Source organism: Phytophthora sojae (genome assembly GCF_000149755.1).
Source record: "Phytophthora sojae unplaced genomic scaffold PHYSOscaffold_5, whole genome shotgun sequence".
NCBI classification, from domain to species: domain Eukaryota; phylum Oomycota; class Peronosporomycetes; order Peronosporales; family Peronosporaceae; genus Phytophthora; species Phytophthora sojae.
The window spans coordinates 1,645,272-1,665,602 of record NW_009258119.1 but is presented as its reverse complement, the minus strand read 5'-3'; the positions used below and the strand labels follow the sequence as shown (position 1 = coordinate 1,665,602).

At 49.4% G+C, this 20,331-nt stretch overlaps 8 protein-coding genes across 8 annotated transcripts; 6 read left to right on the top strand and 2 right to left on the bottom strand.

Moving 5' to 3' along the window:
• Window positions 1–484: 484 nt before the first annotated feature.
• PHYSODRAFT_506723 (hypothetical protein) lies at window positions 485–1,135 on the top strand (the record flags this gene model as incomplete). Its single annotated transcript, XM_009530380.1, has 1 exon — window positions 485–1,135. One exon carries the CDS (start codon window positions 485–487, stop codon window positions 1,133–1,135), a length of 651 nt encoding a protein of 216 aa, XP_009528675.1.
• A 188-nt stretch (window positions 1,136–1,323) lies between these two features.
• Window positions 1,324–2,628, bottom strand: PHYSODRAFT_333216 (hypothetical protein; the record flags this gene model as incomplete). The annotated part of the gene is made up of 1 exon (XM_009530379.1): window positions 1,324–2,628. One exon carries the CDS (start codon window positions 2,626–2,628, stop codon window positions 1,324–1,326), a length of 1,305 nt encoding a protein of 434 aa, XP_009528674.1.
• Window positions 2,629–4,212: 1,584 nt separating this feature from the next.
• PHYSODRAFT_286223 (hypothetical protein) lies at window positions 4,213–5,994 on the bottom strand (the record flags this gene model as incomplete). The annotated part of the gene is made up of 1 exon (XM_009530378.1): window positions 4,213–5,994. The coding sequence occupies one exon, from the start codon at window positions 5,992–5,994 to the stop codon at window positions 4,213–4,215; it is 1,782 nt and encodes a 593-aa protein (XP_009528673.1).
• Window positions 5,995–6,871: 877 nt separating this feature from the next.
• Window positions 6,872–7,351, top strand: PHYSODRAFT_333214 (hypothetical protein; the record flags this gene model as incomplete). Its single annotated transcript, XM_009530377.1, has 3 exons — window positions 6,872–6,936; window positions 7,015–7,172; window positions 7,224–7,351. The coding sequence occupies 3 exons, from the start codon at window positions 6,872–6,874 to the stop codon at window positions 7,349–7,351; spliced, it is 351 nt and encodes a 116-aa protein (XP_009528672.1).
• A 4,047-nt stretch (window positions 7,352–11,398) lies between these two features.
• On the top strand, window positions 11,399–11,872 carry PHYSODRAFT_420657 (hypothetical protein; the record flags this gene model as incomplete). Its single annotated transcript, XM_009530376.1, has 1 exon — window positions 11,399–11,872. A coding segment is annotated over one exon (474 nt), but the record flags the coding sequence as incomplete, so codon positions are not given.
• A 213-nt stretch (window positions 11,873–12,085) lies between these two features.
• Window positions 12,086–12,301, top strand: PHYSODRAFT_413238 (hypothetical protein; the record flags this gene model as incomplete). The annotated part of the gene is made up of 1 exon (XM_009530375.1): window positions 12,086–12,301. A coding segment is annotated over one exon (216 nt), but the record flags the coding sequence as incomplete, so codon positions are not given.
• Window positions 12,302–12,418: 117 nt separating this feature from the next.
• PHYSODRAFT_413760 (hypothetical protein) lies at window positions 12,419–12,871 on the top strand (the record flags this gene model as incomplete). The annotated part of the gene is made up of 2 exons (XM_009530374.1): window positions 12,419–12,632; window positions 12,756–12,871. Coding segments are annotated over 2 exons (330 nt in total), but the record flags the coding sequence as incomplete, so codon positions are not given.
• Window positions 12,872–18,484: 5,613 nt separating this feature from the next.
• PHYSODRAFT_286221 (hypothetical protein) lies at window positions 18,485–20,266 on the top strand (the record flags this gene model as incomplete). The annotated part of the gene is made up of 1 exon (XM_009530373.1): window positions 18,485–20,266. One exon carries the CDS (start codon window positions 18,485–18,487, stop codon window positions 20,264–20,266), a length of 1,782 nt encoding a protein of 593 aa, XP_009528668.1.
• Window positions 20,267–20,331: the final 65 nt, after the last annotated feature.

Genomic DNA, 20,331 nt, shown 5'->3' with positions numbered 1-20,331 from the left:
CCTCCGTCGATAAAGTGAAATCGCAGCGGTGAAACCCACCTTCTAGTAGACACCACGCAAAAATAAAGCCCCTGCTCATGCCTGGCTGGCGAAACGGACCAACTTCAGCCCTCCCCCGCCCATGGCACAAGCGTAAGCTGGATGAACCAGCAAGACACGATGGAGAACTACCCCAGAGCTCGTTAGGTCCACTTAAACAGCTTCCCCAAGATCTCGTCACGCATTGCAGCGTCCGTTCATTCATCAACCACTCGGATCCTTGTCAAGCGTCGCAGCTTCGCCTAGATCTCTCTCGCCCATGGCTTCGTACGCAGTCGACGACGACTCTGATGACCTGCAGGATATCTCCACCAAGCACCACTTAGCTCCAGAAGATCGAGTGGACGAACAGGACAGCAGCGACTATGAAGAAGAGGACGATTCTTCTGTCAATTCAAGCCCCACGAACCAGTCCGTCGTGGTGTCGGCCCTGTCTGAAGAGACCATGGCTGCCATGACGCAGATCTTCAAGACGCTGTACCAGGAACACCCGCTTCAAGTGGCCAAGAAGGCCTCGAGAGAGGAACGTCGCGAACGCGAGTACATCTCCATGAGCCTCGTGTACGGGGAGATCGCCTTCGTGCCGTTCAAAGTGGTGCTGGACGTGCTGAAGCGGTGGCACCATGTGCTCAAGAAGCCCGGCGGGACGTTTCTCGACATTGGCTCGGGCAGCGGCAAAGCCGTCTTCGCTGCCGCCTTGTTGCACGACTTCGACGCTTGTTACGGCATTGAAGTGCTCGAGGGACTGCACGGCATCTCCCAAGAGGTTCTGCAACGCTGGGAGAAGCTCATCAAGCCAAACTTCGCGCTCTCGATGCAGAAGAAGCGGACGCGCATCACTTTTACTCAAGGAGACGCGCTGGTCGTGGACTGGCCGGCCAACGTGGATCTCGTGTTCCTCAACTCGACGTGCTTTGGCGAGCGACTGATGCACGCGTTGGCCCGCAAGCTCGCGCTCTGCTGCAAGTCGGGAGCTATCGTCATCACGGCCACGCACAAGCTTCCGGACGCCCAGAACTTCGTCGAACTGCGTCAACTCACGGTCACGCAGGAAGCTTGGGGCGACGCGACGTGGTATCTGCACCGCAGGAAATGAAGTGAACACTGGGAAATGGGCAAAAGGGCTCTCTCTCTCGGAGTGTACGCGTTGCATAACGGAGTCTTCCTCTAATACAGCGGCCTATGGATATGTTCATCGCCTCTTTGACTTCCGTTTGTCCCCGAAGTTACGTGGTTCATACTGTGCTGCAGTAGTGATAGTTGAATGGCGTCGTCTGCAGCTTTTTAATCGTTGGTCTGGATGCGTCCACACGTCGGACACTTGAGCGACTCGTTGAGTTTCGGCACGATGCACTCGTCGTGGAATTGATGGCCACAGCTGAGCGTCGTCAGGTAGTACGTGGCCGCTCGTCGTCGGCTTGCACTGCTGCTGCTGCGTCGCGAGCCGCCGAAGCTGTTGGCGCTGCCTCCGTTATTACCGGGAGGCTTGAGCGTGCCCAGCCACGGAGGATTGAACACGCCGCTGTTGCTACCCGTGCTATTGCTGCTGCTTCGAGATAGCGGGGGTACAGCGTTCGAGCCGATAGATCTGCTGCTGTCTTCCAGACTGGACACGGTCAGAGCCGATGACGACGAGGAGCTGCCGAACGCGACGCCACACAGTGGGGAGCCGCAAATCCCGCAGTTGCCGGCGTTGAGGTCGTTCACGACATCGTCGTCCGTGAGGGATCCTCGGAGCGAGTTGGTGAGCGACGACTGTCTGCTGATCTGCTGCTGTTGTTGCTGCTTGAACGACTCTCTCTCCATCAGCGGCAGCTTCTGGGGCGTGGCCGGCTCTTCCCACTTGGCGCTGTAGTCGGCGCTCCCCCTGAGCAGCAACATCCTGTCCTCGGGCTCCAGCACCGACGACTTGACGGGGTTCTCGAGTCCGTACTGCTGCAGCGCGTCGCCGTAGATGAACTCGACCAGCTCGTCCGCGAACGTGGTCATGACCACCGAGCAGCAGAAGTTCTTGCGGTCCGATAAAAAGCCGTAGAGCGCCGCGAAGAAGCGCTCGAGCGTCTGCTTGCGCTGCTCCACGACGCGGTCGTTGGAGAAGGTGAAGATGAACTTCTTGGGGAAGTAGCTCTTGAGAAACCCATAGAGCCACGGGCAGTCGGCGTCGCAGAAGTGGCCGTGCTGCAGCTTCTTGAGCAGTCGCTGCTGCAGCTTGCGGTACTCGTCAAACGACCGCGCGTGGCGCCACGCCGCGTTGAGCTCGCAGTGCCGCACCGTCATGACGTACCGCACGTCCGCGTGCTTCTTGGTCACGGACAGCTCGAGCGTCACGAGCTCCAGGCACTTGACGGCCGTGGGCACCTGCGCGTCCTCCAGCAGGTCGTTGCCGCTGGCGTCGAAGCCGCCGCTCTTGCGGCCGGAGAAGCTCAGTCGAGACGAGGTGGAGGCCAGGAGACTGCGGCCGCTGCCGCTCGGCCCGCTCGTGGCCCCGTGGACGGCGCCCTCGGTCAGAGAGCGCTTGCACGCGCTGGTGCTGGCCCGGCGACGCTGGCGGTGGGCCAGCGCCATGGACAGCTCGGGCGAGTACATCATGGCTGCGGGGTCTAGTAGCCAGTCAAGACAAGTGGCGCGTAATCTGCTCGACGGACGCTACGCGCAGAGCAAGATGGCTACACTTTTGCTGTTCTTGGCTGCAGTTTTCTTTGGCGGAGTCGTCCTGCCGGGGGCGGCCTTTGCCTTGACTCGCCTTGCCTTGGGGCTAGCGCTTCTTCTCGTCCTGTGGCGAAATGCTGCTCTGGTGTGCTGGGTCGGCAGCTTTTCTGTGCGGTGTGACTGAGAGGGATTTCGGTATTGTGGGGAAAGAAAGGAAGGAGCCGGACACTTGATCCAAGGCGTGTGTTGCAGTTGTGGGCCAATGCGGTTCTGCGACTCGAGACATGGCGGTTTGTATGGGCGATTTCGTTCGCGGGAGATTGGAGTGGTGACGTAATGGTTGTTACAGGTGCATGTGTTCTGAGAGCGACGAGGTGGTAACAGCAACAGGCGATTTCAATCGGAACCAGATGGCCTGTCGTCGCATCGTACAGCAATTACACAGGGTTATCAGAGAACGAAGGTTTTACCACCAAGCAGAAGCTTGTTTTTCTGCTTGTAAGCTTTGCTTGTAACTTCGGGGTTTGAGCTACAGTACAGTGCACTCACTGGTGAACATTGCGCAAGGCACACTCTCCTACGACTTAAAGGTTGCAAACAGGCTGGTCGGCGTCGATTAAAAGTCCTCAACTACACGAAAGCTTCAGTTTAGACTGAAATGCAGATGTAGCCATGCCAACTATAGGATGCACTCGCTAGAGGGTGCCCGGCAAGTGTGTGGTGGCTAGGCATCATCACAAGTGTAGGTCGCAAACTGAACCGTCGCTTCAACGAGTCAGGCGAGATGGTTGCAACGTGCAGCAGTCGCAGCCAACCCAGACGCGCGACTCAATTCGCTAGTCGCCAAGATTAACAATTGAGTCGACCAGCTAACGTCAACTCCACCTCTAGGAAGTACTGTAGCTCGTGCTGGTCATGCACGAGAAAATGTGGTAGCAGGAAACAAAGGAACGAGCGAGTTGCAAGTAAATGCACTCTTCACTGACACCCTTCAATGCGCAGATGAATAAATGCTACTTCAGAATGAAACTTGTGCTCTCCGTGGTGGCACTGCTTACCGTAAAAGTAAGTTTCACAACCATACTTTCCTGCTCCGCTGCGTCAAATCGTTGTATTCGAAGTATTTCATTTGATTTTGGATAAAGTAGTCTTGCACGGACAAACTAGCAGCCACGGCATTACTTCTTCCGTGTTGGTAAAACTTAACAACTGTAGTTTTCACCTTGTTGGTCGACAGCAGGTTACTGTGGCGACGAGCACCATACTTTCGCGCGAAAACACGTTGAAAATTGACCGATCCGGCGCTTACTACATGTGTACTACTGTATCTAAAGTACTTCAAAGTACTTAGTAGTACTTACGTACCACTTACGTAGTATTACATGCTGTTTTTACCAATAGCTGTGTATGATATACCTCGAACGTATAGCAGCTAGAACCATGCAGCCTTTGAATTGGCCAACCAGAGAATGCCTCCCGTCGTGATCAGAGTCAAAATTCGCAACCGTTGGATCCGCATTAAAGCTAGTAAATTTTAGTGTCAAGTGCATAGTCCTTAACGTATTTGATGTACAGCAGCCTGTTGGCATCGTTCTCCGCTGCTCTTCCCACGCGCAACAACTGGTAGACCTTCATTGGGTCCGTTTCCTGCTTGAGCCACAAACTCAGCTGTGCATTCAGCAGGTCCGTCGCGATGTCATGCGTTTTGGGCACCTTCTCCGCTCTAACGAGAACCTTACACAGGTCTCTCTCACCGTAGATCTTCGTCAGCTGGTTGAGCAAAGTCACCTTGAAGCTCGGTTCCACTTCGCTGAAGTACGCCACGTATTTCGACCAAAGCGGGAAAAGTGTCCGCTCAAACAGCTTGTAATCCACGGTAAGCTCTAACTTGGTAAACACTTGTCCTGGAGTTTGTAAAGCCTTGGACCAATCCCGCAACAACTCGGTCTCCAGTCGTTTCGCGATACTGGCTGTACTTGTTTTCTTGCTCGCAGTAGCAATCATTGTCGCTACAATCTTGGTATCAAAGAACGCCTCCATCGATGAGATGATGGTATGTTCGGATCCAAAGTAAATCTTGCGGTACTCCTCCGTGTACTTGATCCACGCGTTGAATTGCGGGCTGCTAAACAGCGTTGGTCCATCATACATAAAGTTCAGTCGGAGTAACTCGAAAACTCTAGCAGGCTCCTTTGCAGTTTCAACGTCGACACCCAACCAGAACTTGGTCTGCTCGGCTTGGATTCGAACCGCGACACTCTCCATGCTCGGGATGTTCTTTGCCTTGATGAGCATCTGCACCAGCGTCGGCTCGTCGTAGCGCTTCTGCAAGACCGCGAACAACGTCTTCTCCGTGTTGGGGTTGGCCTTCCCGAAGTCGTCCACGAACTTGAGCCAAGTGTTTACCTGAGGCTGCGTGAAGAGTTGAGCTCCGGACTTGTCGAGTTTCAGCAAGGTGAAGACGTCGATCGGGTACATTTCGTCGGCGATCCACCGCCGGATCTGCTCGTTCTCCAGTCGCTTGGCCATCGTCGCAGTACTTGGCACGCGCTTGGCCGACTCGATCATCTTGGACACGCCGTCCGCTCCGTAGTGGGCCGTGAGCGTGGCGAGCAAACTCGTCTTCTTGGTGCTGTCCTCGTTGACGAGCTTCATGTAGCTGAGCCACGTGTTGAGCAGCGGGCTGGCCAGGAGATCGTCCGCTGCCTTGTCGAGTGCCAACAGAGCGAATACCTCCTTGGTGGTCTTCATGTCCGCCAGCCAGCTCTGGAGCTGCTCGGCCTGCACCCGTTTGGCGATGTCCTCGGTACTCGGGACCTTCTTGGCCGCCTCGATGAGCTTGGCCAGGCCGTCGTCGCCGTATTTGGCCGTGAGGGTGGCGATCAGACTGACCTTCTGGGTCGGGTTTTCTTCGTTGAAGAGCTTGATGTAGTTGATCCAGGCGTTCAAGTTGAGGTTGGCCAGGAGGTCGTCGGCGGCCTTGTCGAGCGTCAGGAGCTTGAAGACGTCGTCCGTGCTCTCGCCTCTCTTGAGCCACTCCCGGAGCTTCTCCACGGAGACTGTGGACTTGACCGAGTTGGCGACTGCTTCGAGACCGGACACGGGGAGGCCTCTTTCTTCGTCATCCAGGCTTGAGAGCTTATGAACCCTCAGCAGCCTCGTTGTGGGGAGATTTCGCTGGCTAACGACGGTCGAATGCACTAAACGTTGGATGTCGGTTGTAGTTAGTAGAGATGCTGGTGTCGCCGAGGAAACGTCGGCCTGCGCCAGGAGTGCGGCGACGGCCCATGCAACGGTGCATCGCATGGCTGTACGCTAACCAGGTGATAGGAGTCTCTGATGAAAGCAAAGGGAGTAAGGAAATGCCTCCAAGACCTCCGGACCCCGAAGCACCGCTGCTGGAACAATTGCCGCTCGACATTTCGCTGGGCCATTTCATCACTGGATGGTGAAAAGCACTGTCGATGCTCGCGCTGCCGTGGTACCGGCATCCCTTTGTCATCACATGCGGGGCGAAGCCCCCCCTATAATGAAATCGCTCTGTTTTATCGCTCTGATTTGCTTTCTTTCGATGAATTTATAGATAGGGCTAGGGAAAGGTTTAATTGTTGCCTCTCCCGGGGGCAAAAATGCAGCAATTTACCTCTGTATAAGATCCTTTCAGGCTCAATGTCCAACGGTTCCGAGTGACTATTCAAAGCAGTTCAGGGACTTAGCCTCCAGCAAAGGGTGCGAAAACCATTAAACTGAGGCCCGTCTTTTAGGAGGCCTCTTCCAAATACGGTATCTATGGGTTGTGAGCCTTCTAAAGTGGATTTGGCTTAAAACCGCATTATTTTAGCTAAATGGGTACTCTGCTTTGCTGAACTATTCACCCTGCTTTAGCGCCGTATTGCACGGATATCGGGGTAAGTGCGCTTGTTGAAGGTCTATTTAGAATAGCTCTGCTGCTTAGCTATTGCTATTGCATGCCGCAGGTTGCTTGCCGTCACCTCACGCATTCGACACGCCTCTTCCAGGACCGCCCTTGGATGCGGCCAGGTCGGTTGGTGCACTGGGAGCAGGACACACGAGCACAGAGTAAGAGGCACCGGCGACGGCGTGGATTTGGGCGGGCGCCTGACACACGCTTAGGACGAGCGCGCTCACGAACGCTCTGCGTAGACCCCCCTCCCTCCCAGCCATGCGCGGCAGCCGCAGCGCCTCTGGCTACCGCGGCTCCACCTTCGGCTCAGACGCCGTGCTGTTGTAGCAAAACGCGGGCACGTGACGTGCTGCAGGAGTTGCAGGCGCCAATCCGTTCGCCACCATTACCCACGGCGGTAGCAAGGAAGCTGAGCAGAGCTCAAGCGGCGGCGTGCGCGCGCTACGAGCATGTGCATGTCATGCACATGCACTGCATGACCCATGCGCGCTGGCTGGCAAGCATGATGACGACCTCGTGATGGCATGGACAAGGACTACGCCGGTCACGGGTCACCACGGTAGACCACCCGCACAAGCACTTCCCCACGTATTATATACCTGGACTTCAGTGCCCAATAGGCTGAAGCGCAACAGACGCTTCGACACGCAGCCGTTCGCCACCGTCTTCGTGCTCACAGACCCCATATACTGGGACGCAGTGCTGCCGATCGTCATGGACATCTTGTGCTCGTCCTAGGGACTGCTGTTCCTGAACACGATAAAGAATGACAGCAACGGTGAGCGTGAGAACATCCCGTTGTACTCGGCGTGATTAGGCTTCCGTTGTCCTCGGCGTGTCCACTTGCCTTGCTACGCTACGGATCGTACCTCGCCATTGACCCACAAAGAAAATCGTACTACTCCTCAGTCTTGGAGTGTCGATGCAAGTACCAGCGGTAGGCATACGTATTGTATTGTGGTTGGGCGTAAAATGCATTGCTAAATAATTAATGCTACACAACAATCGTATTGTCAATACGACTGTTGTGTAAGCACAACACGGTATTGTGCTATTGCTAAATAATTTCGTAAATTCAGTGACCAACTCTTGTTTTGGGTTTCTTCGTTTTGTTGACGATGTTGTGCGGAATCGTATCCGCGCCGACCGATGCTAAAGCTGATCGACTCGATTGAGCTCTACCTGTGGATCTGCCAACTGGGCTACGTGGTGTTCTAAAAACATGTACTCGTATGCAAAAAGTATTGATGTCTGCACAGTATAGATCTGTAAGTCTTAGCTATGTGAGCCCCAACACGGGCATACTTGCCGTTAGCGTATGCTGTAAACAATATTTTACAATCGAGAAGTATCTTGGGAGGCTTGGGAGAGAGAGAATAAAAATACGTCCCGAAGATTTAAGCACGCGCTATTATAGTGGGAACGATATGTCGCTACTGATAATATTAAGGTGGTGTAGTCCATGTTTCTAGAATTACCGTCGAGGACACATGAATGTGCATACCCCGCCCTAAATAAATGTATCATGCGACCGAAATGATTTAATCGTCCTAGAATCCATCCGAAGCAAGGGAAACAAAAAGTGTTGCTGCAATCTATCACAGAGCATTCTGCACGCTGCAAAATAAAAGCACAGTGACAAATAAGTGTCTTCATGCTGTCCTACTTATTGAAATACCTACAGTCTGCGTGGCCGTACATCCGTACTGGACTGCTAAACTAAGAAGGACATATCAGTAGACAACCAGAGCTGGAAAAACCTGTTGATTTTCAAAAAATGAATTAGGTTCTGGGTTTTTGGATAGGTTTAAACTGATTTCACTGGGTTTAAACCGGACATCGTCCACTGTCATACTCACTCTGATGTATCACCCTCTTCACCCCAACGCATATATAAGGTGTTTACCTTACTACTTAATATGTTGTTGTTCGTTCCGATGTGCATCACTGATGCAGCATCCGTTTCTTTAGGTCCGATACGCATGCACGGGTTCGCCTTGGCTAGTCGTCATCGGCACTTCTATTATGTACGACGAACCCGTATGCATCGCTGCTAATGCACTAGCGTCGACTTTGTAAGCCTCGGTAAAGGTGCTCGTTGAAGCATTGAGGCGCACGCACAACTCACGGATGCCTTTGCCAAATGCGATGGATGCACGCACAGAATGCAATTATTGCTGATTGTGTTCATGGCTGACAGATTTCAATTGAAAATCACCAATTTCCCCCCATATTCCTCTTCATCCAGATTGAGACACAGATGCGGATGCATCTCTTTAGCCCCGTTCTTCGTTGCTGGTTAAAGCTTCATTTGACTGATAACAGAGTAGCAGCGTCATTCAATCATAAGTCAGGGGCCTCTGGCGTTCTCCCACACAGGGCATACTGGCCCTGTGTGGGAATGGTTACAACCCCACGTCGATCGTCAGCTAAAACACGCCCCGCCGCAATATATCTATGTCATATCAGCATCCTGTGCAGAAGCAACGAGGAAAGTCGCAGTAAGTAGTAACTATGATGAAGTTGAACCTAAAACCCAGCAAAATTCGACTGGTAGGTTTTTGAGTTTAAACCAGGGAAAAACCTAATGGTTAAACCCAAATTGCCAGCTCTGTAGACAACCAGCTTACGAAGGTGCTCATTAGTTTCCCTAATACTAAAAACTATGTATTTGTACGAAAGTCTCATATGCAGCACTAGTGAAAACCCATCCTAAGCTTTTTACTGAAACTTGTTCGCATGAGCAGACCTCCACTTATGCGGGAAAAATCATCTTTCCCTCTTTATCAGCAAATATGATCTTTTTTCGAAGAGCAAAATATGGAAAATCTGGGATTCACTATTTACTACTTAGTAGTGAGTTGTTGCTTGAAGTATATTAAGCTAAAGCGAAGCCAGACTGCTACTGCACGCCGTATGGATCGAATTGTTAACGACTAAATAGGTTTACGAATCATTATCTCAAGTTTCACAGCGTTATCTAAGGTCCCATTTGTGAGAAATCGGACCCAGTAACTGGATCATTAGTCAAAATTACGAACATTATACATGTAGCAACCACGCAACATCGCTAATGAAGGTAATACTGGGATGCTTAACGAATACTCTGTAATGCATTAGTTCTATTAGACTTTGAGTTATGGAGCGACAAGGAGGCTGGCGGCAATCATTCTTGCTGCGTTCACAATTATTGCAGTTTGTACCTATTGTATTCATGACTTGCTATTATCTACAGCATTATTTCACGTTAAACACCGATTGTCGCCGACAAACCGGAATCGTGGTGTGCGGAAACTTATACAATTGTCATCTGGTACGGATTCACTAGAAAAATGAGAAGTTCGCGGCTAAAAGTGCTGATAAGTTCCCGGCAAAAATGCTGATACATGTCTTTTTGATGTATACTGCGTTGTTAGTGGTGTGGTCGACTTGAGATGAATAATATCAGTACATGTTGAGGAATCATTATGTCCGAGAGAGAGAGAGAGAGAGCTGCAAGCTCGAAAAGGAAGTCACGGAAAGGTCATATTGATGTCAAACCTGACTCAAACCTGATGGTAAAAAATGCTCTATCGAGCTCTTTTATGAAAGTGAAGGAGAGGTATAATCTCCAGCAGAGAGATAAAGTATGCCTACGTTCTCACCACTTTCAGTGGTTCTTTGTATGTCATTCCTATGAGGCGAATTTTAAATGAGGGGCATATGGTTAGTGCTGGCCGTGAAGGGCGTCTCATGAAATAGTTTTCGAAGGGGTATCTCGTCAGGTTTCCCTAAGACATTAATAAAATAAGCACTGATCCAACCTACTGTTCCGTCCTCTTGCAAGTACAGAGCCTCAATCTCAAACAAAAAGTGGCACAAAGACTAAAAGGCGCAATACACGTCAACTCGGGGATACCAGCTGGCCACGAAAGGATTGCTAATGCAAGTGTTGCTAAAGCGCTGTGAAATAAACATTATTCCTGTTGTCCTGTTGCTACCCAATTGCCTACCGTTATTCGATTTCAAAAGTACAACTATTTTCAGCGTACTTTTGTGCGGAGGTAAGATTAACCGAGAGTTCCAGGGCTCGGCAACGGTGTAGTAGCGCACTAAAGGAAAATGTCAGGTTATCAAAATCGATCAGCAGAAGATTAGACAGCGGAGGACCGCAAAACCGTCATGCAGCTTGCTATACAAAGCAGCTACGTCAAAGTACACAACAGTTACAGATAAAGCAAATCGAACAGACTATCAACACTGGCGGATAGCTCCAAGAAAGCACTTCAAACGATGTAGAACCTTCAAAATTTCTCCCATATTCTGTCAGTGATCGCCAGGATATAGGAAAAATTCGGAAATTCCCGTATTGGTAGAGGTCTGCGCATGAGGCATGCGTGTGAAGTGTTGATACACAATCTCGATACACTCGCTTACTCCTAGCACTACAGGTCAAATAAATGAAGTTTGACGACAAATTAAATGGTTTCTGAGCGTATCAGGCTGTTAAGCTTTCTTGTATGAAAATGTTTCGATCGGCTCTGGGGGGGGGGGGGGGGGGCATCGCGAAATTTTGTGTAGGGCACAATATTTAGTGTCGCCCCAAATTAGCAGCGAGGAAGCGCAGTGAACGAGGTGCTCAGCTAGTACCGTATAGTTTTAGTCCTTGGCGACGTTTAGTCATTGGCGACAACTACATCTAGCCATTGCGATTGGTCAGTACTTTTCATATGGGATCGGTTATTTTTACGCGCCATTGGTTCTAAAAGAGCAGTATCGCATTAAGCTTCAGCGCGGGAAGGAAGCATGGGTCGACCGTGCATCACAGGCTCCAGTAAGCGCCGAAAGCAATACAAACGAGTTGCCGTGGCCTACGGCGACAAGCGAGACGTCCTCAAGTTTCTCAACAAGGGCAACTCCATCAAGGCCACCATTCTGCACTTCTACGGGCAGCTCACACGAAAAGACCACAGAGCAAAAGAAAAGCAGATCAGCAAATGGAAAAAGGCCTCCGCTTCAATACAGTCAGCGTGTGCATCTGGCCGAGCACGCCATCTTAACTCTCGGAAGCTCGGAGATGGCACCGTCTTGAGCCTCGAGGCAGAAGAAGAGATCGTCCGGTGGATCAACACATTTATGAAGGAAGGAATTCCTGTGTCCCGGTTCATGCTGAAAACAAAGGCAATGGAAGTGGCTAAGGAATCTGATATTGCTCCCGACAAGTTCTCCGCCTCCTCAACTTGGATGAAGCTGTTCATGAGGCGACACAGACTGTCGTTGCGCACAAGAACGCGTCAAGGCCAAACCACTCCTCAAGACGCGGCCGAGGCTGCCCAAGCATTTCGCGCCTTGGTACTTCAAACTGCTGTCGAACAAAACTGCACCAAAGTATTCAACGCAGACCAAACAGGTGCGAAAATGTTTTATTTCTTATTGTGATTTAATGCTAGACGTCTAACATACTTTCTAGCTGTATTTTTTGAACACGTGCCGAAGAAAACTATCTTAGCAAAGGACACGAAGACGGTTTGGATCAAATGCACTAATAAAGATAAACACCGTGCAACTGTTATGCTTTTAGCAGATTCGGATGGTGTAAAGTGCGACCCATTCATTATATTCAAGACGTCAGACGCCAAGACGGAAGCAAGACGCGCTGAGAACGGTGAGATCAGAAATGGGTTCGGTACAACCATTTGGCGTGAAGTGAAAACCCTGCAGAAAACGTTTCCCTGTCGGATCTTTGGAAACAAAACTGCGTGGTGGAACGCGGATTTATCTCTAAATTTTTTGGAGGTTTATTTTGCCAACCGTGAGAACCCGGACGACAAGGTCTTGCTGTTGTGGGACGATTTTAGCTCGCATTGGACGAAGGAGGTAAAAGATTATGCTGTCTCGCTCAACGTTGTCCTACTGAAGGTGCCGCCAAAGTATACGTATGTCTGTCAACCAGCAGATATTTCGTGGAATAAACCTTTTAAAGGTTTACTACGATCGATTTGGATTGAAACACTGCGCGACCAACTTAGGAAGTACAACAGTGCAGAAAAGGCCCGACAACAAAAAAGGAGCAAGCTCGCTGCAGATATTCTAAGCACACGCAAGCAGTATGACCAGCAGGAAGCCGATCGCAGAGTCGCCATTCTCCGGGACGAATTTAAAGAGAAGCCTTTCGCTTTGGTCGGGCCGTCGCGGCGGGACATCACCAAATGGATCATGTCAAGTTGGGACGGGTTATCACGTGAAACAATCGTCAGCGGATTCTCACGCGCGGGGCTACTGATGGATACACGCCCACCGGCTATTGACGCTTGTGCTGAGGTTGATACAGACGCAGTTATTGCGTCACTGCAAAAGCACAACTTAGCTGAAGGAGAAATGGACTCTGACGACGATATCGGTAGCGACAGTGGTAGCAGTGAGGGGGACGACAGCTCGGACGATGATACCGGTAGCGGCAGTCACAGTAGCGACAGCGATAATGTTGAGGATGAATAATAAAACGGCAGCTTCAATTTGATAATTAGTAGTTGTAATGACCAGATGGTGATAATCCATGTCCGGAGGTTGTCGCCTAGGACTACGATTATACGGTATGTGTATGATACAACCCACCTACACCTATTTACCCTAACCGCACAAACAAGCTGAAACTCGATCTACAGTTGGAGCAATGCAAGGCAAGCATGTGCATCTATTTATCTAGCAACAAAACTCTTCGTCGAAGTCGTCAGTCGCAGATCTTGGCCTACCGCCTTATCAACGCCAAATAGACAATAAGCTAAGACGCCTGTTTGACCAGCGTTGTACATTTTGACACCCTGAGCTCTATTGCCTTTAGCTGGCAAGTCCGCAGCAAGTTTAGCGAGGATCTGTCCTTGCCAAGCGGTGTCAATACGGTACCTACACCCACCGTCTGGGCTTTTCGCTTGTCTGCTCTGCTTGGCTCTGCGTACAGCAGCTCGATGCTGGCGCGACCGCGCTTCCAGCTCTGTGTGAGCGTTTGCCGACTTTGGTTGGGTAGTGCAGGGTAGAAATTGTTGATGGTGGCAGGGGAGGATATTGCCATGCTTGGTCAAGTACTTTGAGCTTCTCGGCAGCCGGGGACGACGTCACCGAATGCCTTAATGCCTTCCTCTCCTTTGCGTCAGGCACGCGAGGCCACCCGAGTCAGTCCGCAACTGAGCGTAATTGGTAGGCGAGGAGTGCCTGTATGCCATAACAAGTGCTCAGGTGAAAATGCCATTGATTGGCTAATATTAGCCTGTATGTCATAACAACCAGTATGTGATGACAAAGGGATGCCGGTACACAACACCAGTTGGAACTTCCAACTTGGAAGGAGAGCTTGAGACGAGTAATTTGGAAACTTGCAATGTACAGTACGTACCGAATTACCTATGTAATGCCATACACTTCAGCGAACTCTATCTCTTCGTGCCCGAGGAATGCAAATTTGCATTCGCATATAGTATCTAATCATCCAGGTGGAGTTAGTATTAGTAACATCTGAAAATACCATCGAAAAGCGAAGAAAGAGACAAATTCAGCGACAAAAGAGCGTAGAAAAAGAGCTGATATTGTCTGAAAATACCATCGAAAAGCGAAGAAAGAGACAAATTCAGCGACAAAAAGAGCGTAGAAAAAGAGCTGATATCCAAGACATCAAACAACAGGATATGGTAATCTGAAAAAGTACATTTTTCGTGTGCAACGAAAAGGTGCGATGGACGGTTGACATCTATTTCATTGGCGAATATTATAGATACGTGATAAAAAGACGGGGAGGTCATCTCTTCCAAAAGTGCATGTTTTGCACACATATTCCGGGGATTTGCACACGCTATTTTAGCCTTGAATTTTGTATGAAAAAACATGCCCTAACCAACCGGGCACGAAGAGGCGTCCATTTCTTCATCCCCAAAATGCACTCCAAAACCCCAAAAATCCCCAAACGTAAAACCTCATATTTAGGAACCATGAACCTAACTTTTACTAAGACCCATTATATATCTAGCTTAGAGTAACCAGCCGCGCTGCGCTTGGCTGGGCGCCCCTTCGGCGCCCCCGCTGTTCGCTTCGCTCGCGATAAAAAGATTTTCTCACCTGGCGAGTGCAGTGTTCGGCTCGCTGGAATGCTCGTCGCTGGGCCCGCCTACGCAAATACCGCGCGGCCCTGCTTCGCGGGCACCCCGCGCGGGTTTGCTGCGGCTACGCTCCTCGCAACCGCTCACCTCCGTTGGTCGGGCGCTATCGCGCCTCTGGAATAAAATTAGCCTAATATTTAGTTACCCAATACTATGATTTATTTATTTTGGGGGGACAGTTTGGGGGACGTTTAATTGAGATTTTGGGGAGTAACAAACAGTTTTTATTGAAAGTCCCCAAAAAGTTTTGGGGGATTTTAGGGGACTTTGGGTACGTTTTGGGGATGAAGAAAATTCTCCCGCACGAAGAGATATTGAGTCGACATTTCGGTGCCCTGGCTACTAGCCAAGCAAATGCATAGAAAACGCGTTTCAATACAAATATCAAGTGAGTCAGTATAAAAGGGCAGTGCACACCAATCTTCCCGAAACGCCTGTGATTGGTCAATTAGGGGGTGTATGGCATAACATAAAGAAGGTGATAACATAGGTAATTCGGTATTGATGCAGGACAAACTCTAACTACTACTGAAGACGAAGAACTGGAACGTAGGAGAGTTCGGGGCTATGGTGTACATCTCTCAACTAAGCTCTAGCTTTTTTTTAAATTAAAATGTAATTATTCGTTAAGCGACGTATGCTCTCGTCTGAACATTGGAAAGTATCCATACGAGTGCATACGGCATTACTGATAAATTGTCATGGGCGATACAGCTTTTCAGCCAGCACTATTACATCGATACATGCCCACTATTCAAAACTTCAAGCCGCTTACATGTACCGTACAAGCCCGATAAATTTGTTCTACTGAATGATTGGAATCCGTTCAAGAAGAAAACACCTGATCCGATGTCAAATCTCAAGATGTAGCTCTTACTGAACTATCACTAGTTAGAGTTTTCTTACAATTTATTACAAATAAAAGGTAGCTCCAAAAATATTAGGTGTACGGTAATACCGGCAGAATTACTTCCCGGCGATAGCTTTCCCAATGCACAATGATATTCAGAACTAACTAACATCTACTGTAAAAACTGTAATTATGCCCCCTCCCTCTAATAGTGCCCCACCCCATGAAAGTTGACGACTTTGGCTGGGGACTTGCGTTAGTGCCCCACCCTCAAATTGAGCCCCACCCCAACCTTTTATTTGGAAAATTGAATCTAATTCTGAGTTTTTCCTCAAAACATTCCAAATGTTTCACATCATAATCTTCAGGTTTGTATGTCAACTTACCAATGTCAGTGATTACTGTCAAATTCATTCTGTAAATAGACTTTTTAGCGCTAGTTGTTTTGGTGCCCCACTCCCTTTTTAAAGGGCACTATTAAAATAGTGTCCCCTTGTCATAATGCCAGGTTGGCAGGGGGGTACTGCTGCAATACCCCACGGGGCATAATTACAGTTTTTACAGTACCTAAAATTTTGTATCAATAGGCTATATAATAATGGATGCTCATCTAAACATACCTATTTGACATATAATAGTGGTGATATTAGGTACGAGAGCTATGAATAGGCTGGGAGAGCTAAACTCTTATTTAATAGTGTGAGCATCTTCACCGCGGTCGCGCCGTCACTATCGCTATCGCCAAAGCAGCAATTCAACGAGAAACAAAGTCGCGCGCATTGCACGAAGAAGCTCTGAAATCTACGACTTACCTGTTACCTACAGTATCTGTGGTATGTAAATTTGCGTTTCCATTACACATTTCCTGCGCCTGCTTCGCAGCCGCAGCATCTGCTACATTGACTTAGAGCCTATCAGGCTGTTTCCGAGCCTTTCGCCCATCGACCATTATCATCTTCAGCGGACGCAAACTTTTGTTTCTTTATTCCTTTAGTAGCCACCTTAGCAACGTAGTACTAAATGCACTTGAGTGCGAGGAGATACGGATCGTTCAGGCCGTACTTGGTGCGTGTGTTCGGCTGGAAGTGCAGCACTGAAAACGCGCGTTGTACTTCCTTACCTCCAAGTAATACATGTAGTTGAATTGGCACCACTGACGGACTCAACGCGCGCGGCGACAACCCGACAACGCTGATCACCGATGTGCGGACTGGTCTCACTTTCGAGATGTCTTCCATCCCTCTCTTGTTTCGGATTTGAGATGGAGAGCATAAGCGACTTCAGTTACCGGGGCCAGTTTTCCGGCTTCAGCTACCGAGGTGCCGCCTAATTAATCTGTGTTGGGCTGGCCACAGCACTCCCTCCGGGGTTGCTGCTATCCCAGAAATATTTCAAAATTATTTCCAAATTGTATATGAATATTTAACGGATAATGCAGAATAAAGCACTTTTCCAAACTGTATATACCATCGTGAAGGTATAATGCCTATATTATACCGTACCAAATAGTATACCATTTCAGCGTGAAATTACCATAAATGCTGATTTAACACCAGGTATTCTTATTTTAACATAATAATTGTAAAATAAACTGGATGTGATGAATTTTAAATTAGTATTATTGTGGAAACCGATTAGATTGCCCGAGCGGATTAGCTGATAAAGCAGCGTTCATGAGAGATTTGACTGGTACTAAATCGGGGATCCTTATGATTTCATATGGCATTGGTAAGGGTATAAATCGGTGTAAGGTTAATAAAATGGGGGTTGCATCATTACCCGCCAGAAATACGACGAGCGACCACTTACCGCCACGAGCTGAGTGATTCGCGTACCTACTAACGAGAAATAGCATCGCGTGCATTAAATACGCTTCTGTGAGCTTCGATGTGTACTGCATTCTATTTATCAAGTTCTGAAGTCATGTATTTGCGCTGTCATTTCTCGTCAGCATTAGCGTTTGTCGGTTTTACGTTAAATCGGCCACCGAATGCCGTGTGGGTGTCGGACATTCGGGCTGATTAGCATGCAAATCAGCCGTCCCGGGCTTTGTAAGCCGTGGAGCAGCTAAATCAGCTTGCCACATGGCGTTGTAGGCAACTGACCGCTCAGTCAAATCAGAGTACAAATCTTAGTCTGTCGATCTAATTAGGAGGTCGGATTTAGCAAATCAGACCCGATTAAGCTTAATCAATCGATTTGTATCCCAATTAGACAATCTAATCGGTTTCCACAATAACGTGCTTGGCTTCGAATCACTAAAATCAAATTAGCATTTAAACACATCATAACAAAACTTAAAAAAATGGATTGCTATTTATACGAAACGTTTCGAATAAAATCGAAATTTTAGATATTTGGAGGTTAAACCAATGCAACTGGATACTTAGTTTACTGTGCCAAATAGAGTATCTTGTGGGATGTAATCTATAGGAATAGTACACCGTATACTATTTGACATTATCCGTTAATACTATTATTGCTACTCATAATTGTTCGTAAACAATTATTAAAAAATAAATGTAAACATGAAAAATGTAAACGAATAATATCTATTAAAATAATCGTTCGTAAACATTTTGGATTGATAAATAAAACCCGTGTTTATTGACATGAAACAAGTGTACCACGCACCTCTCACAACGCTTGTATTAATACTTGTGCCAGGGTGAGTAGCCAAATACTAAACTTCCTCTTGAAGTATTCATGGAGTGCGTCGCACTCGGGGCGATGTTCTGCCAGGCTCTGCACCCCTCCCATCCAGTGATAACCATTTGGGGTGTAGCAATCTAACGATTAACGGCCCGGTTTTTGATTTTCTGTTCTATAAATCCATAACCAGTTCGCAATCACAAAGGCAAAGGCTAAGCCACATCACCAAGTGCTGCGCCCCTCATGTTGCGCCACGGAGTTTTGCTGCAGATTATCACTGCACTCCTGGCGCAGGCCGACGTTTCCTCGGCGACACCAGCATCTCTACTAACTACAACCGACATCCAACGTTTAGTGCATTCGACCGTCGTTAGCCAGCGAAATCTCCCCACAACGAGGCTGCTGAGGGTTCATAAGCTCTCAAGCCTGGATGACGAAGAAAGAGGCCTCCCCGTGTCCGGTCTCGAAGCAGTCGCCAACTCGGTCAAGTCCACAGTCTCCGTGGAGAAGCTCCGGGAGTGGCTCAAGAGAGGCGAGAGCACGGACGACGTCTTCAAGCTCCTGACGCTCGACAAGGCCGCCGACGACCTCCTGGCCAACCTCAACTTGAACGCCTGGATCAACTACATCAAGCTCTTCAACGAAGAAAACCCGACCCGGAAGGTCAGTCTGATCGCCACCCTCACGGCCAAATACGGCGACGACGGCCTGGCCAAGCTCATCGAGGCGGCCAAGAAGGTCCCGAGTACCGAGGACATCGCCAAACGGGTGCAGGCCGAGCAGCTCCAGAGCTGGCTGGCGGACATGAAGACCACCAAGGAGGTATTCGCTCTGTTGGCACTCGACAAGGCAGCGGACGATCTCCTGGCCAGCCCGCTGCTCAACACGTGGCTCAGCTACATGAAGCTCGTCAACGAGGACAGCACCAAGAAGACGAGTTTGCTCGCCACGCTCACGGCCCACTACGGAGCGGACGGCGTGTCCAAGATGATCGAGTCGGCCAAGCGCGTGCCAAGTACTGCGACGATGGCCAAGCGACTGGAGAACGAGCAGATCCGGCGGTGGATCGCCGACGAAATGTACCCGATCGACGTCTTCACCTTGCTGAAACTCGACAAGTCCGGAGCTCAACTCTTCACGCAGCCTCAGGTAAACACTTGGCTCAAGTTCGTGGACGACTTCGGGAAGGCCAACCCCAACACGGAGAAGACGTTGTTCGCGGTCTTGCAGAAGCGCTACGACGAGCCGACGCTGGTGCAGATGCTCATCAAGGCAAAGAACATCCCGAGCATGGAGAGTGTCGCGGTTCGAATCCAAGCCGAGCAGACCAAGTTCTGGTTGGGTGTCGACGTTGAAACTGCAAAGGAGCCTGCTAGAGTATTTGAGCTACTCAGGATTAAGGGCAAGGATGGAGTCGCGCTGCTTAGCAACCCGCTATTTATCGCGTGGATCAAGTACACGGACGAGTTCAACAGAAAATATTTCGGCACAAGGAAGACTGCGATCCCGGCATTGTTGAAACTCTACAAGGCCGATGACCTCGCAAAGATGATCCTGGCGGGGAGCAAGAACCCAACTACAGCAAGACTGGCGAAAAGAATGTACGACGAGTTGTTGCGGAGCTGGTCTGTGGAGAAGTTGGCCCCGGAGCTGGTCTTCGCGTCGTTGAATCTCCACCTGACAGGGAATAAGCTGCTTGAAAGTCCACTTTTCACGGTCTGGCTGAAGTATTTGATCGCTTATAGCGACAAAAACCCAACAGTGAACGTGAGTTTGCTCTCGCAGTTGGAGAACAACTACAAAGGAGACAGGTTGTCGAAGCTTCTCATCGCAGCGGAGGATGTTCCCAGTACCAAGAGACTCGCAAAAGATTTAATCTCCCAGCGGCTCGAGGGTTGGCTGTCGTCTAGAAAGGATCCTGTGGAAATATTTTATCTGCTGGGCGTGCAAGGAACACCGAAAGATGGGGTACCCTATTTGCTCTATCAGAAGTACAACGCAGCCTTCAAACGTCTCAAGAAGTAGACCACCCATTCTGTAGGTAATATAACACTTATTATTTTTATCGAATAGGAGCTGGTGTGATGAAA